General features: G+C 30.0%; 1 protein-coding gene across 3 annotated transcripts in view; it reads right to left on the bottom strand.

The window, feature by feature from the left end:
• The window catches only part of LOC122632550 (IQ motif and SEC7 domain-containing protein 1), a 105,353-nt gene that overhangs the window by 12,887 nt on the left and 71,767 nt on the right, over positions 1-20,699 (bottom strand). Inside the window, exon 2 of one of the 3 annotated variants that reach the window (XM_043819473.1) lies at positions 10,156-10,646. The exons of the other annotated variants lie outside the window; for them this stretch is intronic. Coding sequence (XP_043675408.1) covers positions 10,156-10,352 — 197 coding nt within the window. The 5' untranslated portion in view covers positions 10,353-10,646. The remainder of the gene's footprint in view (positions 1-10,155; positions 10,647-20,699) is intronic. 3 annotated transcript variants of the gene reach the window in all.

Genomic DNA, 20,699 nt, shown 5'->3' with positions numbered 1-20,699 from the left:
CCCCACCCAACCACCCCAACTACTATTACCACCGCCACTGTCGCCACTGTCGCCACTGTCGCCACTATCCCCCACCACCACACTACCACTACTCGCATACACTAGTAGCAGTAACATCGGCAACACTGATGTGGCTTTCAGGTGGAGAGTTATCAGCTGCCACTTGGACACGCGCCATAGAGAAGCCTTCTTCCTTTCTTCCTCTATCGTCTTTCTCTCTCTCTCCTTTTTTTGTTCTTTTTTTCTCTCTTGCTCGCTTCCTTCCTTCCGTAACTATTATATTATACTAGTGCATTTCCTCGAACAGTAAGGTTTTCTTCGCGTATCGCGTTTCTTCGATATTATTTTGACGCTTCTTCCGTCATTTTATGCATGCGTTCATGCGTGCATTCGCGTATGCGTATGTGTGTGTGTGTTGCGTTTGTTCTCTCTCTCTCTTTTTTCTTTCTCTCTCTTTCTTTCTTTCTTTCTTTCTTTCCTCTTTCGAACCTTCTTTTTTGTTTTAGTTTTTATTTCTCTCTGTTTGTTATTTGTTCTTTTTAATTTTTTAGTATTTTCTTTTTTTTTTTTAATTCTACCCCTTTATTCGAGATAAAGCTTTTAAGAGAAAGTTTTTAGAGCAATCATAAAAACTAATTATTCTGACTGTCGGACAAGTAATTTCAGTCTTGCAGTTTTGTAAATCGATCGAAAAGAAAAAGAACGAAGGAGAAGAGAGAAAAATTTGACTAAAGGGTCATTGAAAAAGACTAATTGATTTTTAAAAACTGTTAGGGAACTACTTTTGATTCGCCCGAAGAATTTATATCTAATTTCTTAGAAAGGATTTCTCATCTTCGTGTCATTCTCTCTCTCTCTCTCTCTCTCTCTCTCTCTCTCTCTCTCTCTCCTTCTCTTCTCGCAATCCTTCTTCTTCTTCTTGTTTTTTTTTCTCGGATTAAAAATTCTTAGAACGGTAAAAAGTTTTCAGATAATTCTTAAAAACGAATTAGTCTTCTCGGAGACTTCGAGATTCGACTAGGTTAATCTAGCAGTTTTGCAATCTGATTAGGAAGGAAAAAAAAAAGCAAAAAAGAAAAAACAGGAAATTAGACTAAAAGGTCATCGAAAAAGGATAATCAATTTCTAAAAATATGCTGCGAACTTTCTTTAACGATCTAAGAAATTTTCTCCCATTCTATATTTGATTCTTTAGCAAGGATATCTCTTTTTCTCTCTTTCTATCTTAACAGATAAATTAATCTTGAGATCGTAAAATATGGGAAGAATTAAGAGGATGATCATCAGTTAATTCTTGATTTTTATTATTTAATTGTTTTGAAAATTTCCTTTTCTTTTCTTTTGTCTGACAATCACGATTATATATATATATATATTTTTTTTTTTGTAATAAAGATCTTCAAGTATGGACAAATACGTATGTAGATTTTAGATATAGATAAAATATGTATATTATATATTTATTACGTTTTATCAATACAACGTTTATCTTTACGGTTTATATTGCATATTAAATATTATTTATTTATTTAAAAAATATAATGTCTATATGTATAATACATATAAAGTTTTATTTATATATTTTATATATATATATATATATATAAATATACATAGTATTTCTGTAAACAAAATACATAGCAATGTCCGATGTCTGGAAGATACAGGGAATGTTCAGATGTCGATGCACATGTCAGACTATTCCGATGATGCCTCGACGTATTCATGCTCGTCATCATACCAGAAATTCGCCGACAATGTACTACGGAATTACGCGAAGAATTTGGAAATCATCCAGGAACGCGATCGTGAAAAATTATTTCTTTCTTTTTTTTTTTTCCTTTCCTTTTCTTATTAATTAGGACGCCAAAGCGAACGGTTCTTGTAGCTTTTTCTTTCTTTCCTCTTTCTTCTTCTTCATCTTTCTTTTCTCAAACGTCACATTCTTTCTTTTGATCCAAAAATAATGAATGTCTGTTATCGAAAGGAAGAAAAAAAAAATGCATTTAACGCGAAAAAATCCAAATAAATATCTATCGTTCTTTCTGTTCTTAATATATCAGATAAAAAAAAATTATTAAATATATACGTAAGTTGTGTATCGTATAGAAAATAATACGTACAAAACACACACACACACACATCGTTATATATCGCACGTAGAAAAAAATGTAGAAAAAAGAAATAGATATTCACTTCGATGTTTGGAGATAAATAATTTTTCTTGGTTATAAATAAATAAATTATAATCCATCTACGACAGACGGCATGCAATTTCTCTCTCTCTCTCTCTCTCTCTCTCTCTCTCTCTCATTTTTCTTTAACAATCATCGATCTCACGATATAACAAAACGAACGACGTTTCTACTTTGGCGTTTCGCCACGCCTTTCACCGTTCTCCGATACCGCAACTACTCCTATCATCGTGGTTACTATCGCCATCGTATGAAAAGAGATAGCTATAAGTACTACTATATAGTAGTACTTACTACTATAGTCATTTCCCCGCATATTGTCAGAACACGGAGCGTTCTATTTATAGGTAAAGTACATCCACGGATGTGTTCGACGATAGACTCGCTCGAGATGTAATAAAAATAAACCGGTGGTACCCGATGGTATAACAGTAAAACACCATACTCATTCGCTCTTCTTTAAAGTAACTTAAAAGTACTTGCTTACTTACTAGCAAACATTCTTCTAGGAAGAATTTTCGATTAACAAAAATGGACGATAATACGTTACATACACCTGATGATATACTTTCTAATTAAGATATCTATCTTTTTCTATTTCTCAAACTTGTGCTTTCTCTCTCTCTCTCTCTCTCTCTCTTTTTTGAGCTCGTAAAATTCATAATTATATCTTTCTCTGGAATAACGTCTTAAACGTTTCGTTATATTAATAAAAATATCATGTAAATGAAATATTATGTAAATCCAGGAATTGAATATATATAGCGCAAAAAAAGATTTCTCTTTCTCTCCCTTCTCTCTCTCTCTTACTTTTTTAATATTACAATAAATTTATAAAAAATTTTATATAACACGAGATTCAAACACGATCAGTGGAAAAGCTCTTTTTCTCTTGTTTTTTTTTTCTTTTTTTTTTTTTTTTTTTAACATTTCATTAAATTCATAAAAATACTAATAGAAATGCAATAATTTGATATAATTAGTGAAAAGATCTCCGTTTATCTTTCTTTAATTAAATTAATACAAATTTTATATACATATACATACACATATATATATATATACAAATATATAAGTATAAGAATTGTATATAACACTATTACTTAGTATAAAGATCATCCGATATAAAAAATCGGATTTGTTTATAAATAAATATTTCAATAGAATCTTTACAAGCGTGAATTCATTATCAATGACAAATAGATGAAAACACGTATCGTTAGTTACATTAATGAATTTCCGGTAATATACGGTTACTGTTAACGCTTCTCGTTTCAATTATATCCCTTGCGATCTCGAATGGCGAATGGAACCATGCCTCTTGATGATCGATAGAACGTTTGACACGCTCGATCAAGCTGAATGAGAAATAATAAAAGAAAGAAAGAGGAAATTGAGAGAAAGGATTATATTAGATATTAAATGGAAAGGACTCGACTATTTACGCTTGAAAGGATGGAAATTTTCTCTTTCTTCATTTCTCTTTCTTTCTCTCTCTATTTTTCTTTTCCTTTATTTCACTCTTTTAACAAAGCAACTCTTTATAAACGAAACGTATGTTATTTGTCCTTTCGAGTTCTGAGAGGTCAATTCTTTTTAACTCGACATGACCTTTCTTACAAACTCCTTTTATCTTTCTTATCGATATTCAATAATTAGTTTATATAAGAGATTAAAAAAAAAAAAAGAACGAAATTGAAGAAATCATTTTATATCTACGATATATTATATCTTTACGATATTATAATTTATTGTAAAACTTTTCGTATCGTATTATATTATTTTGCGAATCAAAAAAAAAAAAAAAGAAAAAGAAAAAGAAAAAAACTGTCTCGGACTTTCATCGAGAGAAAAAAATATCGTTGGCAGTGCGATCGATCTTTCCGCTTGAAATCGATACTGTCAGTTGGCGATATCGATATGATATATATATATATATATGTATGTATATATATACGTATATATATCTTTCTCTTTACGCTCTTGGAATCAAATTTGTCCGCTTTCGGATCCTATCCGATCGTCGGTTTCACTTCGAATAAGAAGAAATTCGAAACGACGACGACAACGACGCAGACGATGAGAACGACAACGATAACGACAACGACGACGACGACGACGACGACGACGACGACGACGACGACGACGACGACGACGTAACTCGGTGAAATGCGTAGCTAATCTAAAATGCAGAATCTCTCTAAGCTAAGGATATATATATATATATATATATATATAGCTTCTGGTGAAGGTAAAAACGAAAATAAAAAAAGAAAAATAAATAAATAAAAATTTAATAAGAAGTCAGCCCGGAAAGATGATACAGGATGTTTCTAAAAAAAAGTTCTTGGACGATTTTAAAAATCCAATTACTAGTTTTACGATTTGAAAAAGAAATGAAAGGAAAAAAGGAAGAGAAGAAAAGAATGTAAATAAATACATAAATAAATAAATTACCCTAAAAACTTTCGAAAAGGAATAATTATCGATGTTTTCAAAAAACGAAGAAACTTTTCAACCGTCCAAAGACTTTTGACCGATTTTATAATCTTTGCATATTTGAGTATTGAATCCCATTCGATTTTGAATATTTATTTCTTTTCTCTCATCCTTCTCTCTCTCTCTCTCTTTTTTTTTTTATATTTGTACATGTGTGTGCGTATGTATGCATATCTATGCGTGTGAATTCATCGAACGGATGTTCACGCTTGGCCGAAGGGAAAGTCTTCTTCGTTTGACGAAAGAAACGGAAACAGAGAAAGACAGAGATAGAAACATACACAAATATATATATCAGAGAAAGAGAGAGAGAGAGAGAGAGAGAAACGAGACGGTAAGGTGATATGGTATATACCTACATACAAGTTTATGTACTCAGGTAACCGTATGATTCATGATAAAACGAAAGAGCTTCATTTCCGTGGGATGCAAAAGATAAAGCTTTCCGTTGCGAAATCGCAAACGCATCGAATGTTTCCGCACGGTTGAAGCCTTCTCCTCCTTTTTATACTCCTCCTCTTACTCCCTCTTTTTCCATCTGAACAGAGTCGTTTTACTTTCTCGGTGCATTTAAGGTGCGTGCATGCCGTGGATTGCAAGAAAAGTGCTCCAGTTTTTAAATGGCCTTTGAGTCCGGTCTTTAATCCATAGTCCGTTACTTACGACTACGTTTATACAATATGTCCAAGTATATTATATATATATATATATATGAGTGTGTAATTTGTAAATAAAATATTAGAGATAACTTTAGATAAAATCTTGAACAAGAAATCTTCGTATAAAACCTTGGGAGAAATTTTGAGCCTTAATAAATCAACAACCAACAGTTTATGAAAAATATGTGCGTAGGTGATGTTTCGAAAAAAAAAAGTTTCATGTCTAAAGAATATAGGATGGTTCCGGTTAAAAATGTAAACGTGACTTTAATGGGACACTCTAAGGCCATCGCAAATGTCAAGTAATTATCGCTACGATACGATGTACCCACTCCCCCAACCACTTTTCCTACCACTGCATCCTCTCTCTTTGACACCACTATGTTAATATTCGTCTGAACGTTTTTCTTGTCTCTTCCATTTTTAATACTATAGGTAAATAATCGTTTATATATATATATATATATACATACATATAAACTGTAAATACTTTATATGTATATAAGATACGATATATATATATATTTTATTTATTTATTTATTATAAAATTATTTACGTATTTATATTTCATGTAAATAAAATTATTTATATATTTATATATACACACATGTATACAAGATATAATATATATATATATATATATATATATGTGTGTGTATATGTATATATGGTGAAAAAGGAGAAAAAAGATATACAGTGTTGAAGAGTGGAGGGATAAGGGAAAGGTATACGTTGAGAACGTACTTTTCTTCTACCTGCCAGCCTACACACTTCAAACTGACTGCATAGTTCCTAGTACAAACCGACACTATTATTCGCGTATGTATGTACGTAGGTAAATATATATATGTATATACACACATATATATATATATACATATATATACATATACATGTATATATATACATAGGTATAGGCGTCGTTTAATTATGCGACGTTAACCTCGCCAACTGCATGGCAAAACTCACGTTTCTAATTAACGAGTTTCTGCGACGCCGACGCCGACGTCGACGTCGACGTCGACGTCGACATCGACGTCAATGTCGACATCGATGACGCTAAAGAGAGAGAAAGAGAGAGAGAAAGAGAGAGAGAAAGAGAAAGAGAGAGAGAGAGATAGTGTCGGCTCACCTAAGATTTCTTTTTTCTCTCTTTTTATTTACTTTTTTTTTTTTCTTCAAAATTCATTTTCCCGTCTCAAGTCTCGAGTACATACACTTCTTAACAACGTTATAAGTATACGTGCATGCACGCGTGAGCGCGCACATATGATTTTTCTTTTTAATTCCATCATTCGTGAAAAAATGACTTGTTCTTTATTTTCTTAATTATTTCTTATTTATTTCATTAATTTTATATATTTTTAATTATTTCATATTTATTTACAAATTTCTTTTATCTTTTCTTTTTTTTTTTTTCTTTCTGATAAATACCTATAAAATTTTCATTTCTTCTACTTCTTTCACTCTCTCCTATGACTTCTCTCTCTTCCTTTCCCTCCATGAATTTTATTATAACAACGTCGTAACTATTACGCAAGTATCCGTACGGATAAATGAAACTGTAGTTACAATAACGACGGATATAAAATAAAACATGTGTCGGGAAAACGTAGGATTATAAAAAGATTTCTAAAAATTGTCATTCTATTCATCCTTCTCTTCCCACCTTCCATTATCGTCTCTCAGGGTCATGATTTTTTTTCTCAAGCTTTCGATTTTCGTCGGTTAAATTATTTACGAACGTTTTCAATTTATGGGTATATAATACGATCGTAGTTCGTAGTTTTATTTTCTTTCTTTTTCTACGTACAAACACATACGTATTTGTACGATTTCCGGAAGAGAGAGAGAGAGAGAGAGAGAGAGAGAGAGAGAGAGAGAAGAAGAGAAAAAGTAGAAAAAGAGAGATCAAAGTAGAAAAAAATATTTTTCAATGGATCCACCAGAGAGAAATCTTACATCACATATTTTTCTCGGGATATAACAGCCCGAGGGAGAGTCGTACGAAAAAGAAAAAGGAGAAAAAAAAAGGAAAACAAAAAAAAAAAGAAAAGATAAAAAAAAGAAAGAAGAAATAGAAAGAGGAAGAGGAAAAGAAAAGAAAAGAAAAAAAAAAAAAAAAAAAAAAAGAGGAAGAAACAGCGGAATCTTTCGAGCAAAACGTTGAAACGTGGAGAATGATTCGTGCAACCGAGATGCGAATTACTAATGACACGTATTACGTATAACGTTCATCATATTATTTCATGACTAGACACACATACATACGTATATACGGAGGTCAGAGTTCATGGCGGCTAGTATTCACAACGAGTTTATATCAAACAAGTAGAAAAAGAAGAAGAAGGAAAAGAAGACTAAGAAGAAAAGAAAGACGAAGAAGAAGAAGTAGTAGAAGAAGATTAAGATCAATGATAACGCGCAAAAGATTTCAAAGATAATTTCGCAAATCTAATTGTAAAGTTATATTAGAATGTCACGCTCGGTAAGTGTGCTAATGCGAGTCGTCGTATAAGGGAAAAAAAAAAAGAAAAAAAAAAGAGAAAAAAAAGAGAAAAAAAAGGCACGCACGCATGTGGGACGAAGGAGGAGGAAGAGGAGGGGGAGGGGAAGGAGAGGGTGGGGATTGGCGGTCGATGGTCTCCCGAATTAATTAAAGAAATTATTAAAGCGTGCTTCCATTAGCATGGATATCGTCTTGGAGCTTCTTCTCGTTCGAACTAATTATCATCGAGCAATTAACAATCGTTGATTGCGGCTAACGGTGCTAATGCATGTTAGTTAAGATTCACGTCAGCAACGATCGCTTTGAAACGACGTTTGAAATAATATCATCTTTTTTCTTTTTCTTTCTTTCTTTTTCTTTTTTTTTTCTATTTGTTCTTTTTTTCTATCTCTTTTCTTTTATATGTATATATGTTTTTTTTTTCTTTTTTTTTTGTTTTTTTTATAGGTGAGAATGAAAGAAATAATCTAAAGAGGATTTAAGCAAAGAAAGAGAGAGAGAGAGAGAGAGAGAGAGAGAGAGAGAGAGATAAAAGTAACTGAGAAAAAGAGATAATAATACATTTTTAAAGATGATAATTATACGAGAGAAAGAGAGAAAGGAATATGATAAAAAGTAAATTAGATAAATTTAAATATGATAATTATATGTATATTAATCGCTCACAGCGATTACATTCGACGTTAATGTAAAAAGATGTAAAAGTAATAAGATTTTCTTTTTCACTTTCTCTCTTTTCCTCTCTCTCTCTCTCTCTCTCTCTCTTTTTTTAGGTTCTTTCTTTTTTTTTTTTCTTTTGGCTTCTTTTAAAGGAAGAGATTTTCTTCTTTCTTTTAACTCGTCCAATCCGTAGCAAAGAAAATTCGGAAATATTCAATTACTTGGTAAGTCAGTTTTCGTTTCGTTTTATGTTTTTCCATCATTTACCATTACCATTCTACGATTAATAGCGAACTAAAGAAGTTTCCAGTCGAGGAATCGATCGTCTCGTATTCGATAGAACATCTTATTTCTTCGTTTTCTTTTCCTCTTTTTTTCCTTTTCTTTTTTATCTCTTTCTGTACAGACGGATCGAGTAGAGAAGAAAAAATTTCTCGGTAATAATTCCTATGCTATATCAATTCTCAAGTTCGAAATTATTTTCAATCGAGGATAGAGATTTTTTTTCTCGTCCCGTTTTCGTTTCATTTCTATTTTATACTTTTTCTTTTGAACGAAATTGAATTTAAAAAAAAAAAAAAAAAAAAAGAGAATGAAATAAAAAAGAAATTTTGCCGAGTAATTCGTATCACATTGTGCTTCACGTTTGAAATTTTCTTTTTTTTTTTTTTTTTTTTAAGGATTATATTTAACAGAATTATATCCGATATTATTTTATTTGATAATAGATTTGTTTATTTATTTGAAATTATTCTTATTTGATAGTAGATTTGTTTGTTTATTTATTTTTTTTTTAATCGATTAACTTTAATTCCTCCATATCAAATAAAATCGTGTTCGTTTAAAATTTGATGAACTCTTTCTCTCTCTCTCTCTCTGTCTCTCTCTCGTGTAATTTTCACGACTAACAGTTCCTACCAAATTCACTCCCGTCCCTCTCCTATCCTTTGTCCAAAATGTCAAGCTATTTCATTCGACTAACATGGACAATAGCCTCAACGAAGTATATATACTCTCTATCGCATCAACAATTATATTCCACCGAACGAGTTTTAATCGAATTATGTGGGAAATGCGCGTTCAAAGTAAACAAAACGATGTGCTCAACGAAACTCTATTCCAAGCTATTCGTACGGAATACAAGCGTTTTGACCCGTCGTCCATGATTTTCCATACAATTTCATTCTTGTAAATGTGTTAAATATAAATATAAATGTAAATGTAAAATATAAATGCTTCTTAAAAAATCTATAGGAAATCTTCGTAATATTCTTTACGAATAAACTATCATAGCAACTGTGATAATTGTTTATCGATAATAATTTTTACGATATTAATAAGAACAAAATTAGACTCGACATTATTATTGAAATAATATAAAAAGAAATAATATATATATATATTAAATAATATATATAAATATATACGTAAATATATTTAATAAATTTAACATATACATATGTATATTATTTTAATTGAATATACATATTTACCAAAATCATCATATTAAAAAATGCAAATGTAATATTAAATAAAATAAAAAAAAGATCAAATAAAATAATATACAAAAAAAATTATATATATATATATATATATATATATATATATGCGTATAAAGTATAAAAAAGATACCGATTAATGAAGGACGTGGGCGTGGAGTAGCCTAACTGCAGTCGCGATCTGATAACTTTTTCCTGTACGCTGACCATCCTGGAACTTCGTGAACTTTGATGTACTCTTGTAGTTCTAATCACTTGATAACAATGATGCTGAGTTTGTTGGGAACATCCCAACCTATCGTTATCTCTTTGTTCTATCATGGTGTACATGATAATAATAATGATGATGATAAATATTAATAATAATATTGCTTTATCACTTTCTCACAGCACAACTAATTTCACTTGACTTTTCTTCATCACCTTCTTCGTCCTCTTTCTCCTTTCTCACCATTCTTCAGATCGTCTTTATCGGCATATACTCTTCGCCATTGTTATTTCCCATCGATATCACAGTATTATTTTCTTTGGTTTTATCCGTCCTCGAACACACATACACGCACACATATGTACCTCGAAAATTGTCTTGATCAGTTAAAATACATTTCGGTATCCAACGCAGACCTATTGTTGTTGCTGCTGTTATTGGTTTTTATTTTTAAATAATGTTTTTTTATTATTTTTCTTTTTTTTATATATATAATTCTGGAAATCGTTTCAAGAGAAAGAGAGATAGGTAGAGATAGAGAGAGACAGAGAGAAAGAGAGAGAGAGAGAGAGAGAGAGAGAGAGAGAGAGAGAGAGAGAGAGAAAGAGAGAGAAAGAAATTTTCTAGATTTTTTTTTCAGCAAAAATGTTAAGTTCGAATTTATTAATTTCGAGTATTTATTTTTAATGATTTATGTAGGTGAAAAAAGAAAAGGATAGAAAAGAAATGCAACAATCGTAATATCATTCTACGATATAATGAAATAAATTTAAGTGGAAAAGCACGAACGGAAGCATGAACTTTGAAAATAAAAACGTCGCGAAAGAGTCGCTAGCTCTCTCACCTAATTTCAACAGATATATTATCATATGACATATATATGTGCGTAGACGTAAATGCACACACACATTTATATATAGAGTGGATTACAACAACATACGAACTTAACTATCAACAGTATCACGATTTCGCTCGTTCTTCTTTTCCATTCGATACGACTCGGCAACTCGAATCGTTACGACTTTCTAACGACGTACGATTAATATGCACACGCTTTGAAATGCTTCGACGACGACGTTTCGATACGGTTGTTTAGTCGTAAACGCGAATCCCGAGAACGTTTTCGATTTTTGATTTTTCAAACAAAAAGTTTTGAACTTCAATGAGCTTCTGTGCGTGCGCATACGTGTGCATTCGTTTTCTTTGATCTTCCATAATTTTATATTCATCAATTTTGTCTAGGATAAAAAAGAAGATTAAAATGAAAAAAAAAATTAAACAACGTGAAAGTTATATTTACTAGTTATATGATAATGAAAAAATTATATTTTATAATATATTATATTATTATACTCATACTGTATCTTAATTGACAAGCGTAATGTATTATACTCTATTTCGAGAGGTTTTTTTTTCAGAATAATTTTTTCGACGGTCTGTTAAACCCCGATCGGTTAAAGAACTTTTTAGCTCATTTAGAAATTTTTGGCTCATATTGTACTACACTGTACTCTAATATACTCTATTTTATTACACCGTACCCTAACGTACTGTACCTTAATATATCATATTCTATTGTACCGTACTCTAATATATATATTGACTCTAGTATATCGTGTTCTAATACACTACAACCCAGTATACTATATTCTAATATACTGTATTCCAACATATATACTCTACTATACTATATCATATCAGTATTAATATATATCGCACCATACCATACCATAGAAAAATTCTAATTCTAATATAAATATAAATATATAATTAAATATTAATTATAATTATATATAAAATCTAATATAAATAATTCTAATATAAATATACAAAACCATCTTGAATTTGTACAAAACTTGTTTAAAATAAAAGAAATTTGGTAGTCTGCCGGTCGGGGAATGAAAATTTATTTTATACGAACCCGTTAGAGTGACTTTTGATTAGCTACTAATTGCGCTAACCGTAACTCGACGTGAACGTTAAACGTCGATGTTGGCTATTACTAGTTAACACGAGTTATTCTACTACTGATTTCTGACGTTCTCTTGATTACGTAAACGGTTTACGGAACCTGGAATATGTCCAATGATTGTGGGGCCTACCATTCCCTTCTTCTTTCATTTAATTTTTAGTATACTTTATATCTCTTTATTTTTTCTTTTTTCAAACGATCGTTTCGCTCGGCTTGACAATTTCGTTGGGGTCAAGACAATTTAAAAAGGTGCGACGCCAAATTGCGACCGGAAAAGTTTATGATCGTTGAAAACGGACGTGTCGAGGAGGTATCCGAGGGGGGATACTACCGTTTGTTCTTGTTTAGCTCGTTCGGTATTGGGGACGCGCACGTTCGGAAAAAATCAAAGACAATGAATAGTAATGAACGTACACGTTTCGAATCTCTCATCCTCCTTCTTCTCCTCCTATCCATCTCTCACTCCATCTCTTTTGACTCGGTTCCACACGTGGAATCTATTTCGATTGGACTCGAATTTTTCTGACTGACAAGTAAATGTCCTCGTTAACTATCGAATTTAAAGACAACACGATTCTTTTTTTTTTTTTATTGTGCAGTCTAGTTTTATATCGAGACATTTATTTTCTCTCTCTCTCTCTCTCTCTCTTATCTTTTTTTCTGTTTTCTTTTTTTAACGTAACATCGGTTCGTTTCATTCGATTTCATGTTTCTTTTTTTTTTATTGTTTTGTTTTTTGTTGTTGTTGTTGTTGTATTAATTATTAAAGTTAACGTAGAGGATGTAATAATAATAATAATAATAATAATAATAATAATAAAGATTGTTGTAATATTAACGATAATCTTTTCACATTTTTATCTTCCTTGTTGTTAGATTTAAGGACTTTATTTTGTTATATTCTGTTTTATATTGAAACCTTTATATATATATATGTATCCTTTAAAATTGTATAGAAATATCAATAATATCTTAGTACATAGAAATCAATAGAATTCTATCGTATAGATATATACTACAGTATTATATATCATCAATTCTCTCTTCCAATTATATTATATAATCCAAGTTCAATAAACGTGATATTTGTAGCGAATAGGTTACAAAAAAAAAAGAATTATAGCGTAGAAAGAGAAAAGAAGAAAAAAACAAATCAACAACAACGAAATAACGATAAAAAGAAAAAAACAAATAAATAAAGATATAAATCAAATCGTTCGTTTGTTTGTTCAATATATAAAGAACGAAACACGACATAGAGTAAAAATTTATAGGATATCATAACTCGAACTTTCTCTCTCTCTCTCTCTCTCTCTCATTCTCTTTCCTATAGCAAATATTTATTGAGTAAATATTTGAGAAGAACGCGTAGCATCAATTATATCGACGAACCATTTATAAACATTACATTTTTCTAATATCATTGTAGTGTTCTTCTATCGCAAACACAAGAAACGTTTCCTCGTTAATCGATATCACTCATCCGTTTTACTTCCGTACGACAAATGTGCGAATAAACTTTGCGATTATGAGCAAACAACGAGATTATTATTTACGTAAGTTCTATTTATAAAACGTCATGTAACACGCGAAACGAAGTTATATTTTATTTTACGGACAAACGATTAAAATGTGTATTTATTTATTTCATATTTCGAAGTATTTTTCTTTTTCATTGTTATTTCTTCTTTAATTTATATATAATACTCTTTATGTTCGATATAAAGATAATTGTAATAGAACGATATACTTTTTATTTATTTATAGTACTAATATTATATTTATATTATATTGCATTAATATATACAATACGATATATTACAATATAATGTGGTATAACATACTGATATGGTATAATCGTATTAATATTAAGTAACAAGTTTGTTTTATTAGACGAAAAAAATTGAATTACAGAGAGTAAGAAAAAGAAATAAAGGAGAAAGAAAATCAAAGGAAATATAAAATAAAATAAAAAATATCTTACGTTACTACGTACTGTACTCCAAACGTAAAAATCTTTTTCTTTGAAAATCGTCCTTAAGAACAAAAAAAAAAAAGAAAAAAAGAAAATGAAGAAAATGACAAAGAAGAGATAGAAATCGTTTCTCGAGATTCAATGAACATTCGATATCCATCTCGATTTCCTAAAACGTCTATTTTCCTTGATATCTTCTTCCAAGCCAACCCCCACCCCCTATCCCTTGCCACTCATCGTGTGGGATATTTTTTTCTTTCTTTTTTTTTCCCGACGCGTCAGCTCGCCCGAAAATACCAATATCCGGTAAGAGGCTAAGTTTAAAAACTAATTTCTCGGTTCTGCGACGCGACGTAAGAACACGAATCTCTCTCTCTCTCTCTCTCTCTTTCTCTCTGTCTCTCTCTTTCTTGAATGTCGATTTAAGTCACCAAGAAGGAGATAAGAACAGGATGAAGAGGATGAAGAGAAAGAGTAGAATGAGGTAGAGGTAGGAGAATAAAGGGTGGGGGTGAAAGTAAGGGGTGGGGCTGGTATATGAAGAAAAGAGAGAGACAGAAAGAGAGCGAAAGAAAGAGAGAGAGAGAGAGAGAGAGAGAGAGAGAGAGAGAAAGACAGACAAAAAGAGAGATAGATTAAAAAAAAAATACCTTGACGTATGTTGGTATGTATATGTATAAATATACATATGTGTGTGTGTGTGTGTGTGTGTATACGTATATATATATATATCGGTAAGCACAACTGATTCACGATCGAGACTCGACTATGTACTTACTCGACTACTCGTCGTCGTACGTAAGTACGTACTGTTTGCCGTTAGCTCCGATACCATAATGGAACTGTCAAAGTCGAATGAAAGGTGGGGCAATGTCCCTCCCCACCATCGTTCTCCCAACCCCTTACCTCAGTTGCTTCTTACCATCAAACGCGCCATTTCAACGGCGCATATGTACATATATACGTATATACGTATAAACATATACACACATATGTATATATACATACGTAGCTACATATACATATATATATATATATATACATGCATACATACATACGTACATACATGTATATATACCATACATATATATATCCATACATATGTACGTATATATATATGTATGTATGTATATATATTGTTAACGTATATATCACTCGTGTCTCCACGAGTCATTCCAAAGAGTCGTAACGCGACTCGTACCAAAATGGAGTTCGATATTCGGCCAAACGGAAGTTTCCTATGTATTATAGAATCCTCACGTTCGATAATGAAGCCTTCCCGTGTTTGGCTCTCACAAGATTTCTTCCTTTTTTTTTATTTATTTTTCTATTATCTTTATCATTCCTTTCGAAGGATCCTTTTGGTAGATTTAATTATTTTTTTAATGGTACACGTTACTTCCTATCGATATGCTTGTATACATATATATTTGTATCTTCTATCTTCTTCTTTTTTTCTTTTCCATAATCGGATGTTAATTTAAAAAGAAAGAAAGGAACAAAGAAAAGTTTACATTCTGTTAGATTAATTTTATATATATATATATATATATATATAATTTGTTAAATTTGAATTTTTCGATTGGATATAAATATGCTGATATATTATTTATTATAAAAAGAAAAAAAGAGGAAGGTAGAAAAGAAAAAAATTCGAACGAAGGAGAAACTCGTGAAAAAATTGGGAAAATGCATGGAAATATTCAATAAACGCTTTTTGAACGTTCCAACGTCTCGGCAAATTAAATCGTTTCATTATATATACCTTCGAAGAGCTAGAATAGAAACACGTTAGATAAATAATTCGTCGTTATAATTAAATCGCGTTTAATTAATCGCTTATATTAGCATGCGTATACTAAATTATTCGTTTGGCTTTCCATTATTCGTTGCTACTTTCCAAGTTAGTTAGAAATAATAAAACAAGGAGGATTCATAGATCCGTACGGTATTTCTCGTTCATTTAATTATGTGAAAGCTCGAGTTTATTTCGATTTGAAAATTCTTAAAGGAGAGAGAGAGAGAGAGAGAGAGAGAGAGAAATTAAGAGCCTCGTGTATTTTCATTCACAGAATAATTTTCATTTTTCTTTTTCTCTTTTTTTTTTTTTTTATTTCGTTTCAAGCTTCGTTACGAAACGACATAGAAGACGATTGTTTTCAGCGAGTACTACGAACGTGTCTTATTATGTAAAAAGATCGGGTCAAAAGTTCCCAGGCAATTAGAAACATCAATTATATCTTTTTTCGTGAGGTTTTGAACTGTAGTAGTTACGTCCGCAATTTTATAAATTAGTTAGTTCGACTTATAGTTTTATAATCTGATAAAAAAGAAAAGGAAAAAAGAAAGAATGAAAAAAATATTAATTTAAAAAGTTTCAAAAAAGAGTAACAGTTTTTTAAAAATAAATCTAGAAACTTTTCGTTCATCTACAAATTATATATATATATATATGTATAGGTCGGTCAAAAGTTCTTACATGGGCCAAGCGTTTCTAGGTCATTTAAAAAATCAATTACCTCCTTTCTAAGACTTTTTTTTTTACTCACTCGTAATCTGACTTGTTGTAATTTTATAAGCTAGCCTTGTTCGAAAAAAAAAGAAAAAAAAAAAAAAAATGATTTAATCTAAACAATGTCGAAAAAGAGTACCCAATGTATGATTTTCCAAATCGCATAAGAATCTTTATGAAACTTTATGGAATGAATTTTACATACATAAAGATCATTCTATCAAATGAAGATTTGTTTTAAAGAAAATTAATCAATTAACAAATAAATATATAATATATACACAATTCTTTTTTATTTTTCAAGAACGAGGATATAGAGCGAATCCTTCTCTCAATCGTTCGTTAAATAAATTCGCTTCGTAATTATAAATATTAAATGAAAACACATAGGTACTCTAATTCGTCTTCGTAGTCGTAGACATATAACGGTGCATTTAGAAATTGTTAACATCGTGCACGATGTTGCGTTACTCTCTATGCGTATTTACGAGTTAACCATTCGATGCTATAAGTACATGAACGCATATACACACGTACATACATACGTACATACATACATACATACACATACTATTAAGTGACTTTATCAGCATGATAGAAATGCAGGTCGCGTGCATCGCGGTGTTTTCTGACGATGACACATTCGTTCGAATAGAAAAAAAAAAAAAAAAAGAGAAGAAAAAACTTTTGCCTTATTTTTCTACTCTTTTGTCCCTGCTATCACTCACCCCCTCCCTATCCCCACTGTAATATCCCCCTACCACATTACCCCTTACTAGTTTTCTTTCTTTCTTTTTGTTATACGTGACTACTACGTAGATCGCTGATTAAATAGAGATATGTGTTTAGATATAACATTAATGAGTATATTAATACAGTATTATAAACATTACTCTACATTTAATGGGAGATATTTTATAATGATAATATTACGTAGATCTTATCGATCAGAATTTGTTTCAATGAGATCGGAGAGTTTAAATACGATAATAGATTTAAAAATAGAGTTATAAATATTAATGTTGTTTGATAAGTAATGTTGTAATTTTTAAATCTTTTATATGCGAATAAATAATATATAATATATTATATATCGTGTAATTTAATAATTGATTATCATGTATTTGTTCGATAAGAGATGTTAGAATTTTCTAGTATTTTGTTTCTATGTATTTTCTTATTTTATATATTATTATTTCTATTAATTATGTAGGTTATGTATATATTATTTCACTCATGATAATATATTTATTTTTTTTTTTTTTTGTAAAATGTATACGTAATATAACAGAAAATAAGGTAATATTTAATTAAAACTTACTTAACAATATATTTATGTATTTCGACCTTGTTTAACTACGTAACATTGTTGAAAAAAAAAAAAACTGTAATGTATTACGATACAATAGAATTAAAAGAAAACAAAAAAAATACAAAATATTTCAGTAACAAACGTGCGTGGAATCTTTAAAGAAATCACTATTGATATAATGGGAAATTCTCGAGGAAGTTTTATAGGGGAACACGTGGTCTTTCTCAGGCATGATTCATTCTTAAGATTGAATTTAAATTGTTTGAGATACCAACAAAAATTATATCAAAACGATATGAAACATACATACATATGTGTATGTGTGTGTGTATGTGTATAGGTATGTATACATATAGATATATTATGACATTAAACGCGTGAAAGTGCAGCTAGTTAAACTCGTGGGCAATATCATTTTTCTATTTACAGTTCAGTTGCTAACACCATTTCGCGGATATATGATAAATAAAAAAAGAAAGAAAAAAAGAAAAATCATAATTATCGAGAGAAGTAAAAGAGAGAAAAAATCTATCGAATCGGAGCAGTAATATTTCTGATTTTTTTTCTTTCAATAATTCACTTTTAAATCAATAATTCGTTCCCATATTTTCACGATACAGATTTTTTTTTTTTTTTGATCGCGAATGATATTATCTACTAAAAACTTCGATTATTTTTTTTATCTACGAGTAAATTTTAACGTACACCATTTATATAATTTAATGACAAAACAAAAATATATTAATGTATAATAATTTTTTATTATAATCCAATTTTTGTAATTTTCAATTATAATACTCCATTTATATGTACATATCATACATATATATCATACATACATATATACAAGTATCCACGAGAAACATAATTACAAAAATTCATAGAATCGATAGAAACAAAGATTTTGTAAAACGATGACGACGATAATATACGTAATATACACCTAATCGGAAGCTTCTATTCGTAGAAAAAGTATATTTCAAAATCGGAAAGGAAAAAAGAAATCCATACCTTTTGTCAAGTTATCGTACATTGAAATGTAAATGTCAAATATATCGGCAAGGTTCTGCGTTACGTAACGTACAAGTATGGAAAAAAAATAAGTATTGCAATACTTTATCACGAATATACGTACATACTTTTTATAATATTCGTAACGTTTAAGCTAATTTACTTTTTCCACTTTTATTTCCTTTTTATTTTTTCTTTTTCGAAACTCGCGACGTTCGAAACGTGCAATCATTAAAATGATTATTATAATTATTATTAAATGTTTTTTTTTTTTTTTTCTTCTTTTCATGCGATGTCATTGTAACACGTGCACCGATGCAACAACAAAAATTCAATTATATAAACGGTCGTCGCGTTTTTTGCAATCACGAGTTTATTATTAAAATTTCTGTACGATTCAATTCCGAGGAAGGAAAGAAAAAAAAAAAAAAAAAAGAAAGAAACAGAAAAAGAAAGAGGAAAAGGAAAAAAGAGAAACGAAAGAAAGATTGTTTCGCTTTCACCACGCGACATATTCGCATTGATTTATACGTAATTATTAATCAACATTAATTATTAACGTCAGAAGGACGTTCTTATTACGTCGACAAATCATTCGTCCTAGGATCATTAATTTTTACGGGTTATCACGCATACACTGGATGTCACGAAAAGTCTCTATTTATTTCGGTCGGGTCGTATGTATATTATTTATTTATTTATTTATTTATTTTTTTTTTTTTTTCAAACGTTACACCGGCATATATATTCTCGTCTTAAATTTTGAGGTAGAAAAATAAAAAGAAAGAAAGAAATATTCTGCGAAGTATAGTGAGATGTTATTTTTCGATAATTCAATTATTTATTTAATCTCTTATAAACAATTTGTAGTTGATAGCGATTTTCTTTGAAAACTCTTACGTTACATTTCTGTTGATAAATCGATCGAAATATTTTTATTTCACTTTGATTATGAAAGAAACTTTGCCATTTTTAACTTGAAAAAAAAAAAAAGAAAAAGAAAAGAAAAAAAATTGATACACGAGGACGTTCGTAAAATTATATAAATTGATATAGAAGTTACATTCTTATGTCTTCGTTAAAAAGAAAAAAAAACATGTTATTTAATAATTACTAGCTCGAAGAAAAAAAAAAAATAAAAGAAAAAGAAAAAATTGTATACTTAAATAGTTACGTATATTATTTTCTTAATTCTTATTAATATTTCCAAATATATAGCGACTAATTTTCGGAACATCTTAATCTTTTATATATAGCTACACTAACACACATACACAAAATATGTGTGTGAAAATATATATTTGTTCGAGATTTTGATTTTTTAAATCTCTTCAACAGAGAGAAATAGATAGATAGATAGATAGATAGATAGATAGATAGATAGAGAGAGAGATAAAAGGATCATCTATAATATGAAAGGAAAAAAAAAAATTCAGAGAAATCATAATCAACATATTGTATGATTGATTGGACATAAATATGTCGTGTTAAAGAAAAGAAGAAAAAAAAAAAAAAGAAAAAAGAAGAAACAAAAAAAAATGCATGATTACTTTGGCTATCAAAATCAAAGAAATACGAAAGGAGAGACTACGAGCGATGACTATCCATTAATATCCGTATACGTATTTATCTAATCTTTTAACTACTTAACGAACGGTCGTAAATCTGTCATACGTATTTCCGATTA

This window comes from Vespula pensylvanica, chromosome 10 (genome assembly GCF_014466175.1).
Source record: "Vespula pensylvanica isolate Volc-1 chromosome 10, ASM1446617v1, whole genome shotgun sequence".
In the NCBI taxonomy this organism is placed as follows: domain Eukaryota; kingdom Metazoa; phylum Arthropoda; class Insecta; order Hymenoptera; family Vespidae; genus Vespula; species Vespula pensylvanica.
The sequence above is the reverse complement of the archived record's forward strand: the minus strand, read 5'-3'. Positions and strand labels throughout refer to the sequence as shown.